General features: G+C 44.9%; 1 protein-coding gene across 4 annotated transcripts in view; it reads right to left on the bottom strand.

Annotated features, from left to right (window-relative positions):
• LOC139050018 (phospholipid-transporting ATPase ABCA3-like) overlaps positions 1 to 23,878 on the bottom strand; it is a 278,463-nt gene that overhangs the window by 134,452 nt on the left and 120,133 nt on the right. For 2 of the 4 annotated variants that reach the window (XM_070526088.1, XM_070526090.1), the window contains exons 6-10: positions 17,048 to 17,285; positions 11,428 to 11,619; positions 9,820 to 9,998; positions 8,107 to 8,235; positions 1,076 to 1,193 (exon numbers count right to left, since the gene is read on the bottom strand). In XM_070526088.1, the coding sequence (XP_070382189.1) occupies positions 1,076 to 1,193; positions 8,107 to 8,235; positions 9,820 to 9,998; positions 11,428 to 11,619; positions 17,048 to 17,285 (856 nt within the window). The remainder of the gene's footprint in view (positions 1 to 1,075; positions 1,194 to 8,106; positions 8,236 to 9,819; positions 9,999 to 11,427; positions 11,620 to 17,047; positions 17,286 to 23,878) is intronic. The other 2 variants (XM_070526091.1, XM_070526089.1) reach the window with 2 other exon arrangements.

Genomic DNA, 23,878 nt, shown 5'->3' with positions numbered 1-23,878 from the left:
GCCAAGTCCCGTATCGCTTGTGTATGGCCAGGGCGCAGGCCTCCCTTCGCTCTGCACGGTGCACAGGGTGCATATTGCGAGGTAGAGGACGCACGGTGATGTTGCTCCGGATTGGCATGGGGTAAGCTCACAGTCTGAGTCGGCAGATGGCTCAGAGGGGCAGAGAGCCCCAGGCGTAAGAGAATGGACCTCCCTGTTTCCGTAACCGCCGGCCTTGTTCGCTGGCTGGATAAATGTGCCTCGATCAGCTCCTTGGCCGTGTTGTGCACACCTAGCCGTAGTAGGCGTTCTGTGGACGTACTGATCGGCAGGCACATCGCCTGCTTATATGCCTTTCTGATAATTCTGTTTATTTTCCTGAGTTCGGTCGCATTGAGTAGTGCGTATAGAATAGCGTAAGTTATTCGAGACACGACGAAAGCTTGGACAAGCCGAAGCGTGTCCGCCTCCCCCATGCCTCTTGTCTTGGTTGTTATTCGCCGGATCATGTGGGTAACTCCTTCGCAAGTTCCCCTGCGCGCGATTTTCTTCTCCACAGTCAGGTGCTTTACTTCACCAGCGCTCGCTTCCTTCGCGGCTTCAAGCATCGCATCATCCACTTCGTAGGCGGTGGACCAAATACACATGCAACTAAATATGCAGAGAGTATCGAATCGATGCCAGAAAATCTAGCACCGCATGGCAAAGGCAGAGATTGCTGCCTCATGCAGAAGCGTCCCATTGATTCTATGCCAGTGATGATGCATTAGGTGTTTTCGCGCATTGGATTGCTTTTGCTGCTCGTTCTTTCCCGCGCCATTTCATTTCTACGCGCTGTAGGCCCTCCTATCTATCTATCTATCTATCTATCTATCTATCTATCTATCTATCTATCTATCTATCTATCTATCTATCTATCTATCTATCTATCTATCTATCTATCTATCTATCTATCTATCTATCTATCTATCTATCTATCTATCTATCTATCTATCTATATATATATATATATATATATATATATATATATATATATATATATATATATATATATATATATATATATGCAACCAGTGTCTCAGTTTCTTCCGCTTACCTGTCAATACGTTCATGAGAGTCGTCTTCCCAGCTCCATTGTGGCCAAGGAGCACAGTGATTTTCGAAGCACGCACTTTCAAATTAAGGCCGTTCAGCACTGCCTTCGGGCCAAAAACCTGTGGAAAAGGCAATAATGAGAGCAATATTTAGGATCTTAACGCGATAGTGGTAACGGCCCCATGTGTCTCCGAAAATTCGGTGTCGGCGTCCCACGCGGGCGTCCCCGTGAGCGAAAATTCCTGTATATTTTTAGGTATACGTACGTGTCACGCCTTGTTATATGATATGCGCTATAAGCACACTATATTGCCATGCCATTCTATGACTAAAGTTCAGCATGTTTTGTCTAACATTCTTGACAATGTCGGTCCTCGGAATTTCTAAAATGACAGGCCACAATCAATTGCCATGAAATAAAACACCGACAGCGCATGCCTTTTTGGTTAAATCTTCCAATACCAAAATATTAAAAGTTTGCAACAATAAGAGAAATCTCGAAATGGTGCAACACCGTGGCGGTTGCGGCTAGTCCGTCCATACATTACATGGGAAGAGCAGGAAAAGATACCGGGCAGGAAGTGGATATGGGCCGTACTAAGGGTCCTTACATTTTACGGTGTGCTATCCGCAAACACTGCAAAGACGCTCGTGCACGTGAAATCTTTGAGGCTGCTGCTATGGCAGCCAATGGTGCGTGTTGTGTCAGCACTCCATTTCTGGCCCCCATTGAGGAAGCACCAACATAACTTAACAACTGAAGTAGTTCTGGGGAAACCGAATCGGTATCTCATTATTTTTGCCATGGGCACTGATGTACTTATGCTTTCCTGCGGCATATATGTGTGCTCCTATGTTAGTAAAAATGCAGTCGTCTGTCAGCGTTCGTGTGTGTTCCCCTCCTTGTCCTTCGTCTTTTCGCGCCGTTCCCCTGGAGAGCTAAAAACTATGTATGTTTTTTTTGGCGAAGTAGTACACCACCTCCAGGATCGGCCCACGCAAGTGGTCACTTTTCTACGAGAAGGCTCGCCTGCGTGCTTAGCGTTCGGCACCAGTGTTTTCTGTTAAACATTGCGGTTACATATATTCCAGATGCAGGGAAGCCTGAAAAGCTATCGCGTTCCACTCCCAATGACAAAGGTTAAACGTCTTCTATACCTTGTTTTTTTATTTCTATGCTCTGCGAGATGTACGATATAATTTATATGTTCTGAAAGCAATGTGCCAGGAATTTTGGCTTTGTTCACATGCTCACTTAATAAGCATCACAGGTCTTGAAACACGGAATTACCTAAACAGCGATGTACCTACAGTGGTGCGCGGCCGTAATACCAGAGAGAAACGTATAGGTAAAGAGCGGACACCCCGTAGGGCCCTGCGGCCAAACTACATTGCCGCAAGTGCCCAAAGCCGCTAATCCAATCCCTAATTTTCTCTTCCGAGAATATACATGAGTGATTTTGCTCTGCTTTATTTTCGGTTTCGGTAACAACGATTTCAATTGCAGCTTTCCTTTGGCTGCAAAAGTGTCCAATACGTCCTCCCTAGTGGAGCGCAAGAGGCCTAATATATTCTTTTAGCAATACCGTACAAATGGCCGTAATAAACTTACGGATAGCAAACTTTTTACTTCAAAAGCCGTCAAGCTTGTTGAAGAACCAGCAGGGCTGAATCAGCTCATGCAGATTGGAAAATAATGCGAACAGTTTTCTCTATTGCAAAGCTTTAGCTGTTTATAATTATAATTATAATTAGAATGTAATAAATAAATTATAATTATAATTATAATATATATATATATATATATATATATACATATATATATATATATATATATATATATATATATATATAACTGTTTATAATTAAAGTTTATAGTTTTTTTCTGTTTACAAAGGGCATTGGGAATAAAATATACTGGATCGCGATAAACCCCTACATCTTGATCACAGATGATAAAGACATAAATTACAAGAAGGATTTAGAAACGACTAGCAACGCGTAAAGTAAAAGTGGCGTTGTGAACCAGGCCAGGCGCATACGGCGTGCATATACAGTGAGGTGAGCATCCTTCAGAGCATGATCCGAAGTGCACATTACACCACTCGATCCTTGCCAACTTAAACGTTTCTGTGATGGTACGGGTGAGCCGCATATAAGAAGTTCTTTGCATTATTGTATAACTTCCTTATGTACCTCAATGTCATTGTTTGTTTTCTTTTTTTAACATTTTCTGATTAAGATTCGAATGATTTATTCTTTTGATATGTTATCATGTTTTGAAAATTGTAATACTTCTTGTGCTGTTGTTAGCTGCAGAACGTCACTATGCTTTGGGTGCTACAGCCTTTGCCTGGCAAGAATACGGCCTTTTGCGGCAGCACCTGAGACAGCTGTATGTCTCAAACAACAAATAAATGAAATGAAATGAAACCCAGCACCTTGCGAGTGACCTTTTGAAAATTATGCAGAAGTAATGCAAATGATCATCCGGAAAAGATGGATGCAAGAACGAACGAGTTGCTGCGCGGTAAATGAGTGCCACAGCTCAGATTCTACGCTGCACGTCCAAAATGCGCTCACCCTGCATTATAAACGTGTTCCGAAGAATGTTTTTTAACACGAGAAACAGCAAAATTATCTGTGCAGAGTAAACCGCCCGAGCAAGGCGACGCGTGCAAACGCGCGGTGGAGTGCGCGTAACCAGCGGCACATGACCGACGCAGCATCAACGTCTTTATGGAAACGGGACGTGTGTACGTAAGCTTGTAGACGTATAATAAGCTGCCTACCTTTGAATAAGGTGGAAGAGTAAAAAACTACGCCCCCTGATGGGTGGTCAGGCCATTATTTTCTCGGCCGCAATATGGTTCGAGCTTCCGCTCTTTACGTAGGTATGTTTCTCTAGGGTAATAGCAGATTATAAAACTTAGGAAAAGTAGAAAACAAAATAAAAATTAAATATAAGTGCTTGAACAAATATGCCGTGATTAAATCTGTCCAGTCGAATAACTCTGTTGGACGTAGATATCGGTGTACTCTTCTGGTGCGTGCAGCACCGAAGAGCGGGTCAGGTGTTTCAATGCGCCCAATTGAAAAGTTAGTTTCTTTTTTTTCTTTTATTTTGTAGTCATATACTGCAGCTCTCGTCACTGACTCATCCGTGCATCAATTTCGTTCACGCTCCTGAGACAGCAGCAGGTAACATCGAATAGTGCCACACAACCACACTGCAAGATTAATCTTACAATAGCTGTTGCATAAATCGGAGGCCCAACAACGCAGTCAAACCTCGCTATAATGGAACGAGGCATAGCAGAATGATGAGTGTAACGAAGTTAATGCTACTCTTTTTAAACGCCCATAGAGGACCGCGTGTTTAAAGCCGCTTTAACGAAAGAAAAGTGTTGTGCGAACGGTTATAGTGAACTAAATTTTTTCTGAAACCAAGAATACCTGACCGTTGCGCGCCGAGTATATCATCTTTCGCGGGTTTGGCCCACATTTGCGCAGTTCAAGAGAGCCATGTCTTTAGGCGGAATACGTTGTCTAGCAGCATTACCAATTGGACCATAAATATTCTATTGACATCCCGATTATTCCGAACCTCCAAGTTCCGGTGAGTGCGTCCAGTGGATAATATGTGCACAATAATTTCGGGATGTCCCATTAAGGACATCCTCCGGAAATCCACCCGATTGCACTTCTGGGATCTAAACGAAATCCCAAAACTTTATTCCTCTGGATGTCCGATGGATGTTTCCAACGGGATGTACAAGTACCCGACATATGTGGGATCAACACACACAACCGAACAGGTACTACGCGACCATATCGTGGAATGTTAAGTCTCTTTCATGGCTGCCTCCTGCGCACGCTCTTCCGAAAAGTCATGTCAGCCAGCAATATGAAGCTGCTGCACTCAGAGTCAAACTTGCAACGCAAGTGGTAAACTGAGAAGTTGCAATGAACGACCGAAGCTGCAAAAGCATATCGGTATCAAACATCACAAAGTGATAGGCAGAGCACCGGAACAGCTGCGCATTGCCGCCTACCGCATGATGTAACGGAATCAATCGTGTCCTATGCTCCTACGTTCTCCTACATGTCTAGAAAGCCGAATACGGCAACACGGGGGCTAGTGCAACCGCCAGCACGGCTAGGCTGCAACCCCTGCCATAAAAAAGAGCAATGACTGCCCAACGAAGTCGAATCGCCATTGTCATTGCATGCACGCGCACGCTTTGCGCTGATTTGCGCGTGGTCGGTCGCATGACTTAACACCGCCGTCGTATTGGAACTCTTCGCCCGTTTCTGTTAGCTCGGAGTACCTGAACGTTTCTGAGTTGGTACGCGCTCTCACACGCTCAGTTTGCGCGCTTTCTGTGAACGAGGTAGTTGTGTCATGCGCTGATGAGTTCTAGCTTGAACGTTTGTCAGTTGCAGGTGAACGTTTTGGTCGGGCGCTTTGCAATTCTATTTCCGCGGCGCCTGTATTTCTGACGCCTATCAAGAGGTAAGTGACAGTTCATGAAGGCAGTGTTTTTATACTAACAGCCCTGCAGTCTTTTTGGTTAAAGGGTCGTGTCTGCGCGCAATCGAATGACGGACTTTGTACATCCCCAATGTTCGCGGCGACGGTAAAATCAATCGGCGATTGATCGTCCGCTGTGCTGCGTTTGGTAGCATCGCACTGGGCCTCTGCAAACTTCCTAGCTTACTCTGTCCTATATTTCTGCGCATGCAGAGCTGAGATCCGCCCAAAAGAAATTCCTGAATGCGAAACTTTAGAACCGCTATCTCGTTGGACGTAGCACACAGGATCGGTCCGCAAGCCTTATCGTTGTGTCTTTCCTGAACAGTGGCGCATTATAAGAAAATGCATATTAATAATAACATCCCCACATACACTGTCCGGAAACGCCTTGCTTGAGCATAGTTCGCGTTTTCACTGGGTAACCGCGCTTCCAAGGGCAATCAATCAAACAACTGCGGAAGTTTGAAATTGCTGAAATGTTGTAAACATTTGTATCGTGGTCGGTGCACTTGCTGCACGCTATGGCCCGCAACGCTGCAGAATTTTAACGCGCCAGTTTTAGGGCTGCTATATTTCTCTTGCCAAACAGTGCCATGCACGTTTCTTTGAATAACAAAACTTTGGGACGACTTGTTAGAATTCTGCTTAGTTACACGTAATCGGATGCTAGTATGGTGGTGAAATCAAGCGCAGTTTACTCCCCGGCTGTCTGCGACTAACGAAAGGTTTGCACCAACGTAAGTGCTCATTCGCACGTGGTGGTATTCTTGAGTACCATAACCATGAAACATTTTCTGTTCACTGATTCTGTAGCATGCTCGTAATAACCGTGCCACTTAAGCTTCGGTACGTGTACTGTTGGCGTTTTGTTTTGCGCAAAACAATTGTCAAAGTAATTGTAAAAATGCGTACGTTCGGAATAATAGAATGTTTGTTGGCGTTTGTATCACAATCTCTGAATTTGCTGCCGGTGATGTCGGGTCACACTGCTGAATTAACCACGCATGTATTTAAGGATGGTATAGTTTCTGGCCAACAGTGCCGTGCACATTGTCGCAAAAACGAAACATCTGGGCGACTTGTTATACTTCTGCTGATTTACACATCAACGGATGCCTGCTAGTATGATGTTGAGGTCAGCTTCACGTCTCAGCTCCGTAAATACAAAACGTGTGCGCTGATGAGCTGGTTCGCCCGTGGTCACATTTCCTTTAATTAGGAGAGCTTGTCAGAGTTGTCACTATCACGAGCTCGTAGTGAGTAACCATGTCGCTTAAGCTTCATCTGGGATTGGTATTTTGTTTGCTTAATGATCGCGATAGCCTTCGTAAAAACTGTGCGCGGATAGGGTTAACTGAATTTCCTTTACTTATTTATTTCGATACTCTGAATGTCACATAGGGAGTTACAAAGAGGGGTGGGATTCTATACCAAAAGTGGAAATTATGGCTATGAAGGATGTTATTTTTCTTGCTGTCCATGGAATTAATAAGCGTGGAGATTTGTACGTGAACTTGGGACGTGGAGCACAAATGTCCGCATCTATAGTACGATCGGAGCACTTGCTGCATGTACGTGATTGCTAATAGGCTGGCTGCACTGCTGAGCTTTACCACGCTTGTCTTTACGGCTGGTACACCAGTCATAAATATCAGTTTCATCTAGAATCATTCCAAAGTGGACGCCCTCTGCAGCGACGGCGCTCACAACATGTCGATTTCATTGTAGCGGCAGGATGGTGAAAATTGTCACGGCTGCGCTGAACACTGTGCTTCAGTTTTTCTGGTAACGAAAGTTGTAAGAAATGCCAGCAAACGTGGCACTAAACCATACTCACATCGAAATACTCCTTTCGTGCGCTCATAAATGTAGTCGTATAACGGATTTCAATAAACCTTTTTGTAGCTTGAAAGCAGTCATATGTGGTTATCTTCATTTCATGTTTACTTTGATTTATACTTGCATTTATCTTGATTGTTTAAGAGGATAAGAAATACACTCTGGTGATTTATTTGCCAAAACCATGAAATGGTTATAATGCACCCGTCAGAGGAGGACCTGAACATAATTTTGACTACTTCAGGTTCCTTAACGTGTACCTTAATACCTGTACCTAAATGAGTCCACGCTCGTTTCTGCATTTTTCCCGCCTTCCCTCCCTCCTGTGAAAATGTAGCCGCTACGATGGTCATCGAACCTGGGACCTCGAGCTGTGCAGCGCCACATCATAGCCAATGGAATAGTATGGCGGGTTCCTTATGGAAATATAAACATTGCCGGACCAAGAAAAGATTACTGACAGGGCAAGTTCACCTGCAACGGCCACACTCTTGTTTCTCGGCAATCACCCTTTTGTATGACAGGAAACACTGATTTCAGGGCGATAATTATTGCATGCCCGAAGGCGAAGACGAAAAAAGAATAAGACTTTAAACCTAGATTATAACTTGCATCCCTGCTTGCCCGTGTTTCTCTTAGACCACTAATCTCCTTACCTTGGTCAGATTGTTGGTGGTGATGATAACCTCGTCGTCAGGCTGTAGTTCCTCAAATCGATTGACGTCTTGCTTGACGTTCACGTTTTCGGCTACAGCCACTGCGGGTGCGTTTCTCCAATAGCCGGGCTGCGTGAGCGCGACACACGACAAACATGTAGCTCCGAGGCCTTAAATAAATGAAAATATCATTTCACTTACCCATATATACCAGTAAAATACAGAAAATTGAAATATTAGACCTGGCGCAGGGCAATGAACTGCGGCTATTGTTGTGCGAACCTACATGCAGTTTAAAAATTGTCTGATAACTGCCGTAATTCTTTATTTTTTCGATGCCACTATATTTTTAGAGAAACATTCCAGTACTGCATTGATTTTACGCCTGCTTATTTGCTTTTACATTGAAGCTTTGTACTATGTACTTCTTCCGTTCAATAGTCATGCTAAAGGTATGAATTATGCAAAAATAAACGAACTGATTCCTAATTGTTTTATTTCAATGGGCGCCAGGCCGTTTCAATTCCATTAGACTGGATGATATTTAGGTAGGCCTTCAATAAAAGGTTGCATTAGGCACTCAGGAAACCATAACTGACCCTTAAAGTTGCTTCTTAGTATAATTTAATTAGCGCTTTTCCACGGCAAGCCAACTACAAGCTTTTAGTAATGCCAGCACCGCTGCATTAGTCTCAAATGTTAGCTAAAAAAAGTCGGGAAGTTCTTCATACGAAATCGAAAATAGATATATTAGGGACGCATTCAAAACACGCGGGAGGTCCGCAGCTTTTCTTTGTAGCATCGCTGCACTCCCGCAAAACTAATTGCTCCGTCCCATATAAAAGTAGCTAACACTTGTGCAAACAAGTCCCAACGAACAGATCAGCAGCGTTTAGTAATAACAGTGCGATCAATAAAAGGAAACTGAGACATCCACCAAATGTAGCTAAGTACTGCAAAAGAACTATTGCGTAAAATCCTTGCCTTTGCTTCTGAGTTGTTGATAAATTCGACTTTCCCTGCCATCTGCTAGCCGCCTGGTTACTCGGATGGTAGAGCGGTTGCACCGTAAAGGCGGTGGTCCCGGGATAGAGTCCCTAATAAGGACTAATTGTTTTTAACCTGCGAAGCTTTCCTTTCGAGGAACCCGCATGGGTTTTCTTTGCAGCACGTAGTTACGTTTCGGTGGATGTCTCGGTGTCTCGGTGGATGTCGGTTCGGTGATTTTCCTTTTGTTAATTACTTTTCTACACCTTGAGTTTTGCCGCACAAGTATTGTGTCAGCAGAGCGAGGCCAGTGTGAATTCACTGGAAGTTAATGAAATCTTGAAGGCTGCGGCGTTTGCTTCCATGACTGTTCCTGGCAGTGGAAGAATTCCAAAGCGTACGATTAAGTGTCATGTCGTCGTAATTATGACTGAGTTGGGAATGCTTTTCCATTGGGAAATGCAAAGTGCAAGGCAGAAGCTAAGAAAAGCTCAGCCTGTAATCTTGTATCAAAATTATTCATCAAGTGGCAAATAAAATGATTATTTCCGTGAGTTCGCTTTTCAACATGGATGCACTATCCCAGAGTTATTCAAAGGCAAGGGCATTAGGGCATTCGCGCCTGAAGAAGAGCCTTCCAGTTATTCCAAGAAGTGCCGCATTTATTTAAAACAACTGATACCGACTTTTTTGGCATCATCTATCAGAGAACGCTGTGATGCGTACCAGCAGGCAGAAAATTGGGCTTTGTCGATTAGCGGTGCTCCAGGGAAGAACATTGGATAGGTACCATGCTAAGAACATCATGAAAACATCGCAGATAAGCATTACTCCCCAAAGTTCCCCAATAGTGACGTTGTCTTTGTCAAGCACTCTCCTGGTGACGAGTGACCATGATGCGCCTTCTGCAATGTCCAAGGTATTGAAATAAAATTAAACTCTGTTTCGAACAATGTACCTGCATGCGTAACACTTCATGGTTATATTCATTCCCTGTCTATATGATGTCTTTCTTCCCAACACAAGAAGAACATTGCTTTTGGTAGGTCGTTCATGGGCTGTATGATACACAGGGCTTCTTTAGTTTGCAGAAATTCGTAACCAAATGACTGTGAGCGCAGCAAACCAGACATTGTCGTAAGATAGTGTGTTGCCTGAGAGTCCACTTTCGACATCAAAGGGAGGGCTAAAATTTGACGATGAATATCTCATGATGGCTGGGATTTCAAAGATGTGCAAAAAAATTGGAGTGCAATAAAATGTAACCGCCTCCCATTTCAACGTTTAAACCACTACTTCCAAGTTTCGGATAGAAAAAGTAAACGAAGAATATTTGTTTCAAGATGTTCTGAAAATTATAGTATAAGTGATGAAATATGCAAACCTCGTCTTGGAAATCATTTCCAAATACACCGCGATCTCCTACCCAAATATACGGGCCGAGGGAATTGGTTTTTCTCGGCAACCTTCTGTAGGGGAAGGCCTGCAGTGAATGTGATTATGGTATTTCAGCTATCCTCTATGGCGGAAATGTTATAAAGGGAAGTGGTAATACAAAATAATACACGCAAAGTACGACGTAGTGGTAAAATGCAATACCAACAGTAATGAGCTTGAAGAGAGGGGATTAACAGCGGGGCCTGATTTTTACTAATCGTATCATAAGAAGCCAGCAAACAAAGACTCCAAGGACAACGCAGTCGAAATAACTTCTACTTAGGTATTGAAATAAAATCACAAATTAATGGAATTGAAATTGGATGAAAAAAGCAACTTGCCGCACGTGGGGAGCGATCCCACATCTTTGCATTACGTGCGCGCTGCTCTACCTATTGAGCTAACGCGGCGCTGTCTTCCCATTCGCTTTTCGGGGCATTTGTGTGTTACTAATACAACTAATCGTGGGAGTGTTAGCCAGCGCCACCACTCACCTAACCTAACGACATAACGGCCAATCCCAAGGCTAGTTCTAGTAGTAACACATAAATACCGCTGGAAGTGGATGGGAAGGCGGCGCCATGGTAGTTCGTTTGGTAGAGCATCGCACGAGTAATGCGAAGACGTGGGATCGTCCCCCACCTGCGGCAAGTTGTTTTTTCGTCCATTTTCAATTCATTTATTTCTAATATTTTTTTACTTCACATAGCAAGAACAATTTCCCCTGTATTGTCCTTGGTGTCCTTGTTTGCTGGCTTCTCATGATAACACTAAGAGTATAAAAATAACGGCAAATGATAATAAAAAGACAAATTAGATGAAACCAGGCTTCTCTGCTTAGGGGAAGTTTGAAAGTCTGCAAATGGCTGTGTAGAATAAAATAGATGCAGTGCAAACCTTCGTAGTCTCTTGCGATGCAGATAATTCTCAGTACAGAGTATAAAGCTGCGTGGGGCAAAACACATGCGGTGAGCTTCGACTTCCTTGATGCTAGCAAGTAGTTGGGCAACGGTATTGGACGCGTCACTGTTGAGATGAAGGAGGGAGCAATATCTATTAGCACAATAGCGAGGCCGATTGCCATCCACCCTGCAAACAATATTACAAATAATTAGTGCGATAATGTCGGCGCGAAGTCGAGGGCCTCAGCGTTAGTATGCGTGCATCTCTCCTTGAATCACAATGCACCCAAAACAACCAAAACGGTCGAAACCTGCGTAGGCGCCATGGTGAGAAAGAGTTTGGATATTTCTGCATTATAAAAAAGAAGAAGCTAAAATTTCTTCTGGCGTACTCTGGTAAAATTGAATTGACTCATTTTACTGCTTTGAGCACGTGCCGCAGGGTGCACCATTAGGTTTCGCATACTTGGTTAACGCTTGGTTAACACATGCTACGGATAGAGTTACCTGCAAACTGAATCATCCACTGGCTTATCGAGAGCATGGGAGAGATGAGGTGCCTGGGATGCTCCTCATCTTTCCTATTCCAAGACGTCCAATGCATTCGAGTCATCCTATGTGCATTCACCCACAGCCAGATGCCATCAACACTACACACTAGCAACAAAGCCTGGGCTTTATACAGCAATGTTTCATGAGAAATTACGCGGGGCGTTGTCGCAGATGACAATGATGTGCAATGTCCGCTGGCTTGGCCCTAATCTACAAACTGGGAAGTAGATGTCCTCAGTGATACTTCGGTTTAATACCCGCTTTGGTTCCCTAGGGGTTATGGTGTTGGGCTTCTAAGCACGACCCGCTGTGTTTGCTTGGAGTTATGGTGTCGAGCTTCTAAGCACGAGGTCGTGCTTAGAAGCGCCTGGTGGTCGCCTTTCGAGGGGGAAAAATGAGAGAATGCCTCTTGCTTAGACTTAGGTACCCGTTACATAGCCTTAGTGGGTCTAAACTATTCTGGAGGCTCCGCCCTATGGTGCAGCCTACAATCAAATCGTGCTTTTGACAAGTAGAGTCCGATGATGTTTCCATATTTTTGTATGTGAATAGCATCATAACACGTACATATCTAGTCCGTAAGTGTAAACTTGTCTATTACGCCATCAAGAGTTCTTGGCAGCTGCAAAATGCAAGCGCTGCCCCCTCCACAGCTGAGCTAGAGCTATCGCTAATTTTCAGTCGTCCTAGTTTGAAAGAATCTGGAGAAATAGGTCCATTACTACCACTTTTCATACCGCAGAAAAAATTGGAATATACGCTTGTCACCTTTGAAAATTGAACCCAAGCTTACTGCGGGATCATTACTGCGCGTATCATTAGCCCAACTAAACCAGCGTATTTCTGTCTCCCTGAGTGGTTTTGCATGTTGTAAGACACATTAAATTACCTTCACGACGCTTTTTCTTTTATTACCAAGAGTTGATTTGCCTACCTCAGTCGTTTGCTATCTATCTATCTATCTATCTATCTATCTATCTATCTATCTATCTATCTATCTATCTATCTATCTATCCATCTATCTATCTATCTATCTATCTATCTATCTATCTATCTATCTATCTATCTATCTATCTATCTATCTATCTATCTATCTATCTATCTATCTATCTATCTATCTATCTATCTATCTATCTATCTATCTATCTATCTATCTATCTATCTGTCTGTCTGTCTGTCTGTCTGTCTGTCTGTCTGTCTGTCTGTCTGTCTGTCTGTCTGTCTGTCTGTCTGTCTGTCTGTCTGTCTGTCTGTCTGTCTGTCTGTCTGTCTGTCTGTCTGTCTGTCTGTCTGTCTGTCTGTCTGCCTGCCTGTCTGTCTGTCTGTCTGTCTGTCTGTCTGTCTGTCTGTCTGTCTGTCTGTCTGTCTGTCTGTCTGTCTGTCTGTCTGTCTGTCTGTCTGTCTGTCTGTCTGTCTGTCTGTCTGTCTGTCTGTCTGTCTGTCTGTCTGTCTGTCTGTCTGTCTGTCTGTCTGTCTGTCTGTCTGTCTGTCTGTCTGTCTGTCTGTCTGTCTGTCTGTCTGTCTGTCTGTCTGTCTGTCTGTCTGTCTGTCTGTCTGTCTGTCTGTCTGTCTGTCTGTCTGTCTGTCTGTCTGTCTGTCTGTCTGTCTGTCTGTCTGTCTGTCTGTCTGTCTGTCTGTCTGTCTGTCTGTCTGTCTGTCTGTCTGTCTGTCTGTCTGTCTGTCTGTCTGTCTGTCTGTCTGTCTGTCTGTCTGTCTGTCTGTCTGTCTGTCTGTCTGTCTGTCTGTCTGTCTGTCTGTCTGTCTGCCTGCCTGTCTGTCTGTCTGTCTGTCTGTCTGTCTGTCTGTCTGTCTGTCTGTCTGTCTGTCTGTCTGTCTGTCTGTCTGTCTGTCTGTCTGTCTGTCTGTCTGTCTGTCTGTCTGTCTGTCTGTCTGTCTGTCTGTCTGTCTGTCTGTCTGTCTGTCTGTCTGTCTGTCTGTCTGTCTGTCTGTCTGTCTGTCTGTCTGTCTGTCTGTCTGTCTGTCTGTCTGTCTGTCTGTCTGTCTGTCTGTCTGTCTGTCTGTCTGTCTGTCTGTCTGTCTGTCTGTCTGTCTGTCTGTCTGTCTGTCTGTCTGTCTGTCTGTCTGTCTGTCTGTCTGTCTGTCTGTCTGTCTGTCTGTCTGTCTGTCTGTCTGTCTGTCTGTCTGTCTGTCTGTCTGTCTGTCTGTCTGTCTGTCTGTCTGTCTGTCTGTCTGTCTGTCTGTCTGTCTGTCTGTCTGTCTGTCTGTCTGTCTGTCTGTCTGTCTGTCTGTCTGTCTGTCTGTCTGTCTGTCTGTCTGTCTGTCTGTCTGTCTGTCTGTCTGTCTGTCTGTCTGTCTGTCTGTCTGTCTGTCTGTCTGTCTGTCTGTCTGTCTAATCGTGTTACGCAAGCCCAGATGAAGCAAGCAGTTGGCTCGCTTGGAAGAAAGGTGCTCCAGGTAGCGATTCTTTTCGTTCCATCATCTTCATTACAGCCTCGTCCTAGCGCAGTCGCCCTTCTGTTGAAGGCAATATTTTGTCGATCTTAACCACACTGTTATCATTCAATACTGATTATGTCCTCATTTCCATGCCGTCATTGTCAGACAATTGCTATCACGCATCCGTTGTCTGGCTGTTGTCACGCCTTTCTGGCCGTGCCATCATCGTCATGCGTCATGCCATGGTCGGTGACGTGAACGTCGTCAGGTAGTTTTAATAATACAGTCATTGATACGTTATTGTTATCATACACTTATCACATTAACATTGTCCTTTAGCCGTTTTCGCACCTTCGGCACCATAGAGTCGTTGTTTCGCATACGTCGTCGTACCGGCATCTTGATGCCGTCTCGGCCCTTACACTGTCATGATTGGAGCTTCGAATTTCTTCTCTCAACATACCATCGTCATGAGCCATCATCGTCACATAGTCGCATTGATGAAGTGTTATTAATGCCATCATTGTCATGCTGTTGTTTCATGGCTTCAGTAACGTCAACCGATTGTCATCAACCCATCGTCGTCATGCAACATTTGTTATTCCATGTACATTAATCCTTGATCATCGTCCTTTCCTAATCATGCTGCCATTATTCAACATGATTGTGCCTTCGTTGTGCTATCTTCGGCATTGCACCATCGTCAGACAGACAAGCTATAATGCATCAAGTAAAGCTCTTGCTTGGGCTAGTTGGTTCATGCTTGAAGTAGTAAAGGCAAGGCGCAGAAGACCAGGACTCAAGAAGAAGAACACAAACGACAGGACCAGCGCCAGTCCTGTCGTTTGTATTCTTCTTCTTGAGTCCTGGTTTTCTGCGCCTTGCCTTTACTACTTCAACTATAATGCATCCCTTGTCACGCTGTATTCGTCATTCCACCGTCTTTATCGTGTTGCCGTCACGCCATGGTCGTCATAAGTTCGCAGCCATCCCATCATCCTCACGTTGTCCTCGTCACGTTGTTGGCATTACACCAACGTCACAATCTGAGTCCGCATACCATTCGCATCACGCTATTGTCGTTATACAACCTCTAACGCGCTATCTATTTGTTTGTCTTCATAGTTCCATTGTGTGTGCGTTGGCGTCATACAGCCGTCGTCATGGCGACATGCTCATGGGCGACATTGGTAGGCGAAAAAGCAGGACGAAATTGGAGTATATGGCGTATAGCCGAACTAATGGAAGTTACCACTACATGTGTTAAATGAACGTCACTCCAAGAGTACGATTTGTCGCTTCATTGCTCGAATTCTGTTCGCATTACCGTCGACAGTCATCGTGAGGCGACATCTGCCTTAATTTGCTTTTGACCTCGGCGTGTTGAAATGTCTCTTCTGTAATATTCTAGCCAAATTATAACACCTGGCTCTCTAATAAATGCGAAACTTTGGGTTGCTTTCTCTTCGACGAGTTGCTTAGCGGTTCGGAAAAAAATCATGCAACCTTGACACACTTACACAGAGTACACCAAACATTTGTGACTGAGAAGGCGAAATATTTACTGGTAAAGAACTAATAACCCTGAGGCAACAAACTTTCCTCAACGAAGTGACTGCAGAAGTTTGTACGGGTGGTGATACGGTTAAATGAAGTATTCAAATGTGCTAACACCCGCGCAAGCGTGAATCGTGTTGTTTTTTGTTCGTGTAGACTGAGGTCTCGTATAACGCAGGATAACAGGACGCAGTTAGCGTTGAGACATACACGATTACACAAAAACCAATACAAGATTATTCTACCTCGAAATATTAAAAATTAGGCCTTCACTTTTTCAGTAGTGTCTCAACGAAGCTACAATCCCGTAGTAGCAGCGTCAAAGCAAAAGTAACTGGCAAAGGAAAATTATGTACATGGCTCAGGAATATTAGCATAAGAATGTTACAAAGTACGAAGTGCACATGGGCGCAAAATGCACGTAAACTCACACACGTGCCCACACGCCCACAATTTCGTGTGAATATGCGGCTTTTTAGACCTTGTCCATTTCGCGCTTTGTAACGTTCTAATCATTTAACAACGTAACCAAGCTTCTACAAAGTTTGCACCTTAATTGGGGCAGAAAAACCTGTAGCATCTTAAAATCAAAATATGCATTAAACCAGCTTGAAATGGAACGTTTGATGTGAATAGCGTACTAAGAGGATAGACCTGTAGAGTTAAGCGCTATGTTATAGGAGCATAAATTTCCGCAGCCACTGACTGTGACGTCGACATATGTAGTCCCTTCCACAGCCTCTTCACAGTCTATTACATATGCAACAGCGTCAGTAGTGAGTAATTAGCTGCACGACCGTCCAAGTGTTTGCCATGTGTTACATTAGAAGGTTTACGTTAGGTAAATGTCAGATGCTTTATACTGAAAAACTATTAGTGCAAATCGCTAAAGAAATGGCGTACAAATCTGTGTTCCCAGCATCACTAAAATAATTTGCGCGAGTCGTCACCTAGCGTAGAACAAGCGTGAGCTATGGTGGAACGTGTACAAAGTGAATTAGCGGTTGTGGCTATGGAGTCGTAATCACTGCCGCCGTTGACGATCATTACATGGTCGCACCTCACAACAGCACTAAAAGTACATCGCAGTAATATTGGACCGCGCTCACCTTTAGGGAACACCCACGTGAAGAATATGATAAGCAGGCAATCCCCAATCAGAAAGATGAGGAACGACACGGTCACCAGGCTAAGGTCCATTCCGTCGCCGTATCGGTGGTCCTTATTTCCAGCCAGTAACATTACTGCGATAGCGACGAAACACAAGACCAGGCCATTGACCAGAGCCGTTAAGAAGTGGCCCCAAAAGAACTCGGCATCCGATAAACCCATTACGCACTGCTGCTCCTGGAAAATGTAATGCAAACGTTTTCAGATTGCAGTAAAGGATTGCATGCAGGTGCAAATTCTGTATTTGCGGCTTTGCCCTCTCCTGATGAACCTCTCCAATGTAAACTTTTTGCAGGCCATAATAGGTCTCGATCCAACAAGGCCTTTGACACTGTCACGCTTGAAGCAATACTCCAAAATTTACAAAGCTGGGTGTAGGACGTAAAACATACGTGTACATCACTCTTCTTGACGGATCGTAAGGCAATGATTTCAATTAGAGAAACCTAATCGGAGGCACTCAAACAAGGTAATAGGGGTGCCCCACATAAATCAGTCCTATCTCCCTTTCTATTCAGCGTCGCAAAGATCTGTCTACCTCCGAGGCTGGAAAATTTGGTAGGACTTGGACCCAGCCAATACGCGGATGATATCGCCCTCTGGGTGGCGGTTGGAAGCGATGGGCATGCGGGAGAAATCCTCCAAACAGGAGTTTAAACGGTTGAAGACTGCATCAGAGAAAATGAACTGAGGTGTTCCTCGCATAAATCAGAACTTCTGCTCCATAGACTCCCATGCTGGGGTCCAAAGAGCATTAAGGAAAGGCCGGCATTGTGGTGAGAGTAGAAGGCACCAGGACACCGATAGGGAAGAGCCTGAGAATACTGGGACTCCACATATCCAAAATGACCATTATGGTGAGACCGTTAGAGTACCGGAAAATAGTGTTCGAAAAACAATAAAACTAGTGAAGCGGACGTCCAACAGGCACTATGGCATGAAAAGCCAATCTGATCCTAATATTGGAAACATTCTTATGGACTCGTATTGTATATGTAGTCCCTTAGCTCAAGCTCTACGCTGCGGAGAAAGCCAAGATAAAATGTATTATTAGAAGGCCGTATAAGCAAGCGTTGGGACTTTCAGCAAATGCACCAAACGAGAAGTTCCAGGCACTCGGCGTGCACACCACACTAGACAAACTTATTGAGACCCAAAGAGTAGCACAGTATGAAAGGCTTACGCAGATTTTGATGGCGAGTGTCAGTGACCACTCTAGCGTCGTCAGCGTTTGCAGAAAAGCATAACTTCTATGTTGTACAAGACACAGACTGCATACTCAAGGGACCATTCGGAGACGCAGCAGCTCCTGTCGGAGCAACTCGAGGCCATATCGCCATCGACAACGCAAGCGCAACCGTCGATGTAAAATTGGTGAACGACTTGCCACATGACGCTGTCATAGGGACTGACTGGCGACAGTACATCAAAGTCGATTACATTGAGCGATACACGAATGGAACACATACGCTTGAGTGGATAGCGAAAAACAGCTCACAAGAAACGTCAGAAGCGGAACATCGAAAAAACGCCACCCCACAACAGCCACTGTGCAACGATAAAAACGAAGCAACCACTGCAGTGTGCGGAACTAGTGCCGCGAACCTCCACAAGCAAGGGAGTCCCAAGCTTCCATCACCGTCCATCACAGGAGGAAGTGGGACGTGAGATGTTACAGGTGCAATCGGCAGACTTCACTACGTATGAAACAGAAAGGATGAGGTCAAAACTCATCACAAACATTCATGTTTTTGCAAACCCCGGCAACCAATTGGGTCTCTGCACGCGTACGATTAACCTCAGCGATGAGAAAGCAACGGTACGCGACGAGTGATGTGAACAGAAAGTTCATAAGGCAAGAAACTGAGGACTGGCTGAAAAACAGAATCCGCAAGTCGAAGTCGGCATAAGCCTCACCTGTGATTGTTGTGGACCGGCCACACCACGAATCGACACAAAAAAATGTGCCTTGACTATCGTTTCCTGAACACAAATAGAAACACAACGGGCTTACCGAAAGCCAAGAATCGACACACTACTTCACAAGGTGTCAGGCTCGCGACATGTCTCAAAACTTGACGTGAAGAAAGCTTTTCTGAATGTCCTAACACGCGAAGCTGACATCGAGAAGGCAGCATTTGTGACTGAAGATGGGCACTATGAGCCATCACGCATAATCTTTGGCCAGTGTCCAGCACCGGCAGCCATGCAAAGCATCATGGATGAAGGCCTGCAACCTCTCATCGACAACGGACGTGTCGTTGTGTATATGGATGTTATATGCATCATCATTTTTTACATTGAACAACAGATCCAAACCGTTAACGATGTTTTGAAGACACTGACGGACCTGAACCTACGAGTGGACTTTAGAAAGTGCACTTTCGCTGCTGAATCTATCAGCTTCGAAGGGTACATAATTTCTAGAGGCGAAGTTGCCATAGACCCACGACGTACGAGTGCCATAAAGAACTATGGGCAACCACGCTAGAAAACGGAAGTGCGATCATTCTTAGGACTGATGTCTCGCTACAGGAAGTACATCATGGATCACGGGAAGATCGCTCAACCACTGACGAAGCTTACGAAGAAGGATGCACTACTAACATGGACTGCGAAATACCAAACAGCTATTGACATGCTGAAAGAGAGTCTGACTGAAGCACCAATACTCGCAAACTTTGAGCCAGCACTCCCGCCACGAGTTCAGGTCGATGCATCATATAGTCCGTTTGATGTTGTGCTTTCGCAGAAACACGCGGAAAAATCACGCATCGTTCAAGTATTACAGGCACGTGGACCATTTCGAACCGTGTAGAAGGGAGTCCGTCATGTATTAAAAAGTGGCAGGGGCGTTACATAGAAGGAACGGCCTCACTTTGAATTGATAGAGACCGTCGGGTGTTACAAAAGCAGTCTTCACGTGGTCGAGATCGTCCACGCCAATCTGCCAGTAGCCGGAGCGAAGGTCAATAGAGGAGAAATAGCGAGCACCGTGGAGGCAGTCAAGGGCGTCGTGAATCCGAGGTACGGGATACGCGTCCTTTTTGGTAACCCTGTTATGGTGCCGATAATCCACGCAAAATCACCATGAGCTATCCTTCTTTTTGACCACTACAACTGGTAACGCCCATGGACTACATGACGGTTCAATAATGTTCTTTGGAAGTATTTTGCCAACTTTGGTGTGAATAACTTGAGACTCAGCGGGTGGCACTCGATACGGGCGGCGGTGAATAGGAGGGGCATCGCCGGTAACAGTTTGGTGGTTAACAGCTGTAGCTTGAGCCAAAGGGCCATTGGTAAAGGGACACTAAAGTGAAAAATTATTTCTTCTGCATCAGCAAATCACCGTTCTACAACTCCAAAAACACCACTCTTACAACGATAAGACGTTTGGTAAGCCAGAAAATGCGCAAGAACGAAATACGGGTGGCGACACCTATATAAGTTCCCGCACCTGGGGGCTGTGACATCGTGGAGTTTGATGGCATCTTCTAGGGCCTACTAATTATATATAGCGGTACAGATTGACTAGATTGTGTTCTAAAGGAACGAAGTACTAAACATGGCAAGTTTCGGGAACCTTTATTCAGCCAATGCGGCCCAAATGTGAAAACATATTTTGGAATCCCTGACGTCACGCTGACGTACCGGCGCTGGGGCTTCGGCGCGTAATTCAAATACTGATACTTGGACCTTCATTTTCTCATCTAAAATTCAAACTATCTTTTTGAAATGACTGCCTGCAGGGTTCTCAAACAATGCTTTATTAGTCTAGACTGATTTATTGTTTCCCTTTAGTGTCCCTTTAAAGTAAAAAAAAAATATTGTCGTAGACAAACAGAACACGGTAGAGCAGACGAGCGTGCTCGGACGGCATGTCGTGCGCAATCATTTTCTGTACGACGGCGACGGTACAAGTTGCCGACTAGGATGGTAGAGGAGGATCGGCTGAATTGTCGTCCACTTCAATAGATGCTATTGAGTGATCCTCGAATGAGCAAAGCTGGGCCAGAGACACCCCGCATGGCAGCACTTCTTTCGTCAAGCCAAAATTCACCACTGGCAGGCAGACGCAATTCGCCGCAATAGATATAACGGCACGAAGTACTGTGATCCCGTGTGTAAGTAGGACGTCTCGCATAGGAGCCGCGACGTAGTGACCATCGGGCACTGGTTGGGATGACACTAAGTCAACGTAAGTCAGTGCTGAAGGTGTCAAGTGAACGAAGTCGAATGAACTGAGGCGACTGGGGTGTGGTTCAGCGGGATCCAGAACAGGCAGGTTAAGACGGAGAGTACTGGCGGAACAATCGATGAGAACTGAATGTGCGGAGAGGAAGTCTAAGCCGAGGATGATGTCGTGGGGACAGTGGGCGATTACTGTGAATAGCACGATTGTGGAGCGATTGGCGAAGTAGACATGGGCGGCAGACATACCAATGGCGGGGGCTGCTCCGCCATCGGTGACATTGACAACAGGCGTCAGGGTGGGCGTGATTATTTTCTTCAGGCGGTTGCGAAGGTCAGCGCTCATTACCGACAAATGCGCCCCATTGTCTATAAGAGCAGATACAGAAACACCAGCGACTTGCACGTCACGAAGGTTCGGATGAGTGTGCAACGTCAGTAGAGGAGTTGGCTACGTAGGGCGCGATGCAGCGTCACCTCGAGGCGCAGTATCATCTAGTTTTCGGCTGGGAGTGGCATCCGAAGGGAGTCGGCGAAAAGGAGCGACGGGGCTGGGGTGAGCGAGATTGTTGTCGTTGAGGCGAAGGTGAGCCAGAATAGGGGCGGTTTGGCACAGGATAATCAGTGGCGGCATTATTCGAGCGTGCGGCATAGGGACTAGAAGGGCCAGCTGTGGGGCGAGAGTAGGCGGTATAAGCAGACCGGGTCGGGGAAGACCAGCGACTGTGACAGTGTCGACAAATGTGCCAGATTCGATGGCAGTTAAAAGAAATGGGCTTGTCATCAGCAGTGCGCCATTGAGAGGGGTTGGGGAAATGTGGTGGATAAGAAGACGCGGGATGCGGTGGGATCGAAGAAGCCGGGTGGGTATCAAGGCGATGGGCCGGGCAGATGGTGTGAAGACCCATGTTTTCGAACTCCTGGCGGACAACTGCCTGGATATGGGAAACCGTGACCGCAGGTGCGTTGGTGGGGCTGGAGTCGAAGGCAGCCGGATAGGGGGCCTCAATCTCATGCCGGACGATCCTGTTAATATCGTCATTGTTATTGGGATTAGGAGCGTCGGCACAGGAAGATGTCGCTGGGGTGTTGGGTAAGCGGGCAAACTGCTGGTCGATACGTCGGCTTTTAGCGAGTTCAAGTAGCGATTATTCAAGTCGACGCTATACTTCTAGGTTTTCTAAAGCTTTCCATAAGAAAGCCAACAATCGGTTGTTACGGAAATTAACACTGATATATATTCCCCCTCATGTAACTGCATGGGTTAAAGATTTTTTTCTGTAGGAAATGTCAGTTCAGCACTGGTAATAACTATAATTCGTCCTTCCGCCAAGTACGTTCCGACATCCCACAAGAAAGCGTGCTTGGTCCCTTGCTTTTTCTTATATTTATTGGTGAGTTCCCTAACTCCATTTCTTGCCAAATCAGACGTTTCGCTGACGGTTCTGTAATTTACCTCAAAATTTATTGTAACGATGATCGCTTACCCCTACAACCTGACCTCGATTCAGTAACAGCACGGCGCTCTGCCTGGCTCGTGGAACTTAACCTTTCGAAAACAAAATTTTTCTTTTACCAACCGTCTCTCTCAAACCGAAACCGTGTACACCTTAAATAGTGCTACATTCGAATTTGGAACTACATGAAAGTATCTGAGTCTTCACGTTCTTTCAGTCCTAACATGGAACCACCATATAAACTTTATTCTTACATCCGCTAATAGGTGATTCGGTCTCCTAAAACATAACTTCAAGCATGATCCTTCTCACCTCCGATTGCGGGCCTTTCGTACACTAATTAGACCTAAAATTGGATATGATTCTGCTATTGGGGACAATCATCAAGCATGTTTATTTAATTTTATTGAATCATTGCTGAACCGCGCAGCTCGTTTTATTCACTCTGATTACTCACGTCATACCAGCATCAAAACATTAAAGAAACGCACAGGCTTGCAAGACCTAAGTAACCGCCGAAAAGCACGTTTATCCCATTTTGATAAACTATATCATCACTCAGCACTAATGAATTTTTTCGTTTGACGTCTTCCACCTTTGAGCGACGCAACCATACGTTTAAAGTACAGCACTTGTAATGTCGTACATTTACCTACGCACATTCTTTCACACCACGCACCATAACTGACTGGAATGCTCTGCCTCCACGTGTTGCTACTGCCACTGATTCCGATAAGTTTTGCAAATTAATGTCTGGCTTAACTACTGCTTAACATGATGCATATTTTATCATCTCATGTTTGAACCGTTTCTTTTTACTTTGTATTCCTAATGATGTTGATCTTGTTATTTAATTTCATATTATGCGGTATTTTGGAAAATGTTTAATTGTCACATAATTTAGACTACTGCCGTGTTCATGTTATTGCTTCTTTTGGTCTTTCTATGTGCTTGTCGAAATCAACATTACTTGGTACTTACATTATATTGCCACATGATGGTTCCTTTTTTTTAAATGAAATTGTGAAGTATTCTATTTTTTATTGTTTGCCTGTTGCCACCCCCTTATGCCATCCCCTCAGCCGTGAGGGCCTTTAGGGATATCTTGAAAAATAAACA

This window comes from Dermacentor albipictus, chromosome 9 (assembly GCF_038994185.2).
Source record: "Dermacentor albipictus isolate Rhodes 1998 colony chromosome 9, USDA_Dalb.pri_finalv2, whole genome shotgun sequence".
Taxonomy (NCBI): Eukaryota; Metazoa; Arthropoda; class Arachnida; order Ixodida; family Ixodidae; genus Dermacentor; species Dermacentor albipictus.
The sequence above is the reverse complement of the archived record's forward strand: the minus strand, read 5'-3'. Positions and strand labels throughout refer to the sequence as shown.